Source organism: Alligator sinensis, unplaced genomic scaffold (genome assembly GCF_000455745.1).
Source record: "Alligator sinensis unplaced genomic scaffold, ASM45574v1 scaffold424_1, whole genome shotgun sequence".
NCBI lineage: Eukaryota > Metazoa > Chordata > Crocodylia > Alligatoridae > Alligator > Alligator sinensis.
The window spans coordinates 2,042,382-2,046,075 of record NW_005842113.1 but is presented as its reverse complement, the minus strand read 5'-3'; the positions used below and the strand labels follow the sequence as shown (position 1 = coordinate 2,046,075).

The 3,694-nt window shown below is 45.6% G+C and overlaps 1 protein-coding gene across 2 annotated transcripts in view; it reads right to left on the bottom strand.

Moving 5' to 3' along the window:
* Nucleotides 1-3,694, bottom strand: part of ERG (ERG, ETS transcription factor) — a 239,416-nt gene that overhangs the window by 169,505 nt on the left and 66,217 nt on the right. For both annotated transcript variants that reach the window (XM_006024677.3, XM_006024679.3), the window contains exon 2: nucleotides 1,820-1,907. In XM_006024677.3, coding sequence (XP_006024739.1) covers nucleotides 1,820-1,858 — 39 coding nt within the window. In that variant the 5' untranslated portion in view covers nucleotides 1,859-1,907. The remainder of the gene's footprint in view (nucleotides 1-1,819; nucleotides 1,908-3,694) is intronic.

The window sequence follows — 3,694 nt, the reverse complement described above, 5'->3', positions numbered from 1 at the left end:
ACATGGCGGGCGAGAATAAGAGGGTGTCTTGGGCCGGCCTTGACACGGAGCGAGGGACCTCGAGGAGATCACGGCCCTCCTGACGGACCCCGCCGTGACACTCATGCTTCTGGGTCCTGATGGTTGCCAACCTCCCCGCCCCCTTTTCTGTTACATATGCCAGAGTGTTTTAAAGCCTTCCTCAGAGGCATTAGGTGTTAGCTGCAGCAAAGGCTGGGGATTGGGACTGGGGTGTGCCAGTGCTTCTGCTGGGACCAAAACCAGAGGTTCCTGGCTAGGGGATCTTGCCTCTTTGCTCAGGGTAAGACTTGCTGCCATATTTGGGGGTCAGGAAGAAATTGTACTCCAGGGTTAGATTGGTAGGGACTGTGGTGGGGTTTCTTTTCCTCTGTAATGCGCATGGGGCATGGCCCTCTACCCAGGATCCCTTGATCATATATTGACAATATTTCATAGAAGCAGGACATTGGCTGCCACAGTTCCCCTGCTTTACCTATGGCACGTTAAAGTGTTAGGTCTGTGTTGTATGAGGGTTGATAGTCTTAAGTAGAGTTGAGATTATGGATTGTATGGGATGGTTTGGACAAGGATGATCCTGCCTCAGGACTAGATGACCTGTGTAGGTCCTTTTCAGCCCTTCTGGTCTATAATTCTGTGCAACTCTTTCCAAACATAGCCTTTACAATGATACAACAGATAGGCAGAAATACAGTATCTCGTCAACCAAAGTTAGCTTGTTGGGCTCAGGTGGTGTTCTATGATGTCTATGCTATTTCCAAAATTTTAGCATTATTACTACAGCATGAGGCTGCATTTATAAGTTTAATTATATAAATAATATCTGAAGGATAAAAAAATATTTGAGTTTAATATGACGTAAATAGTGAAGGTAAAAAATACTACAGATTTCAAGATGTAGCAAAACAGTGCTGCAGTTTGGGCCTGTAACAGGAAGATCCATCCTTTTAAAAGGGAACAGCCTGGCCTGCTGAGAGAACCCAGCCACAGGATATTTTGGATAAGCAGGGAGTGTCCCCCTAGGAACTGATGCAGTCCCAGAAGAGTAAGCAGAGGAGGAGCAAACAACCAGAACAACTTCCTACAAGGAAGGGCCAAGCTACCATGCTGGGGCCAAAGCCAAAGACCTCCTAGTGTCTGGGACAATGCAGAAAGCCTTGGTTTTGTTTATTTGTTTGCTTGTTTTGTTGCTTGCAGACGTTATTTTAAGCTCCTCAGGGAGCAAAATCCATCTGCAGAAACCAGCAAGCTAGGCAACCCACATACAGAACCCAATCCTAGTTCTACTGAAATTAGTGGCAAAAATCTCCATTATTTATATACAACCAAAAACTGTTGAATTTTTTTTTGTGGGGGGGGGGGGGGGGGCATTGGGTGGGGTTGTTTTTTTACATTTTTCTTTTCCAATTAAAGTCAATGAAAATTTTGCCATTTCAATAGCTAGGGATCTGGGCTGTATGAGATTTGTAACCTCCAGGTAGATTAGTCTATCAAGCATCACAAATTTTAAATGAAAAATCAGAGCCCTGTAATCCATACAGTTATCCTCAAAGCATTCTATGTTACTTTAACCAACTGAAATCATATTTCAGACTTTGAAACAAAAGCAAAAGAAAGAAATGGCATACTGTGAAAAAATTGCATCTTGTGAAATATTTGACCACATATAAAGGAATGAGAGAGATAATCCACTAAATTGATAGAATTTAGAGGCATACAATAGACCAGTAGGGGACACACACAATTCTTAACATTTTAACTTCCTGAACATCTGAAGATGAACAATAAACAGGAAATTTACCTTGATATGAGCTGCTGGATCTGGGACAGTCTGAATCATGTCCTTTAACAGGCCAACGTGTTTCCCAGAAGTTCAGGCCCCAAGGCAACTGCATAACCAAGAAAACAAAAAATCACATAAGCATTTAAGCATCTGTATTTTTTAAGTTTATTTGCAAAGAACTCTATTTTCTTTTATGGAGAAACAAGGTCTAAGTTTTGTTTCATGCTTGTTCCCCATGCCCCATCCCCCCAGCAATAGTGGCATACATCTGATGTTTGTTTCTACAGACGCAGTCAAAATATTTTACACAGGAGAAAACAAATGTTAGGGGCTGATCTTCTACTTCAGACCCCAGGGAAAGTCCTCAGTGAACTTAACTGACAGTGCGTTATACTAAGAAGACACAAGGTGATTGGGACAGATTCTCAGATGTAAATGAGCAGAACTTCAATGCAGCTGTGCCCATTCACAACAGCTGAGGATTTGATACATCATCTTGCTCAGTGGTTCTCAACCTTTTCAGAGTCAAGGCACCTCTTTCCCACTTTTGTTAATGTGGCATCAACCCTAGTTGAGAACCACTCTTGGTGCTGCCTCAACTTATCTTAGTTCTTCTCAACTGAGTAATGCTGCCTCCAGGTGGCTGCTGCACAGGCAGCCCAGGAAAGGCTGTGGCACATGCATGTGCCCCTGCTGTGGTAGGGTTCTCTGACAGCCCTAAAGCAGACAGGATTGCTGCTTCAGGCTCTCAAACTTCCCAGTCTGTGCCCCACCCCCAACTCTTGCTAGAAAGAGGCACACAGGATAGCTCTACTTATGTGTCTCTTTTTCCACAAGGAGCATGGGAGTGGGTGGGGGACCAGACTGGGAAGGGCTACAGCCCAAGCCAGCAATCCTACATGTTTTATAATTATCTGAGATTCCTAACAGTAAGAATGCATGCATGTTTCAGCCCTGTGCACAGAGCAGCTTCACATGGCTGCTGCCGGCATCAGCTGCCTGTGTCATGGCCACCCAGAGAGGGTTTTTCAGCACCCTGGTTGAGAACCATGGATCTAGTTCAACAGAATTTTAAACATAAAACTCTTGGGAAATTCAAAACATAAGATTTTTAAAAACAGTTTTACAAAGTACTACCCAACAACTTGAGATATGTGCTAATAAGCAGAGCTGACCCTAGGGGTATGCGGGGCCTGTGCGAGGGCAGGGTGGCAAGTGGTTGGAGCACAAAGGCCTGGACAGCACTGTCTTCAGGGCCTCCAAAGTGCAAGGCCCGAGGCAGTCATCCCGATTTGCCGCCCCAAGGGATGGTTCTGCTAATAAGATTTCATAGATTTCATACACATTAGGGCTGGAAGGAACCTCAGAAGATCATCGAGTCCAGCCCCCCGCCCGAAGGGCAGGAAGTCAACTGGGGTCATAGGATCCCAGCAAGATAAGCATCCAATTTTTTCTTGAAGGTGTTCAATGTAGGTGCTTGAGCCACCTTCGATGGCAGGCTATTCCAGACCTTGGGGCCTCAGACAGTAAAGAAATTCATCCTTATGTCCAGCCTGAAACAGTCTTGCAATAGTTTATAACCGTTCGACCTCATCATCCCTTGGGGCGCTCTGGTGAACAAACGTTCCCCCAGATGCTGGTGGTCACCCCTGATAAACTTATAGGTGGCCATCAGATCACCCCTGAGCCTGCGCTTTTCCAGGCTAAAGAGCCCCAGGGCTCTCAGCCTGTCATCGTAGGGTCTGCTTCCCTGACCTCTGATCATGCGCGTGGCTCTTCTCTGGACTCTCTCAAGCTTCTCCACATCCTTTTTGAATTGTGGAGCCCAAAACTGGACACAGTACTCCAGCCGCGGCCTCACTAAGGCCGAGTACAGGGGGAGAATGACGTCCC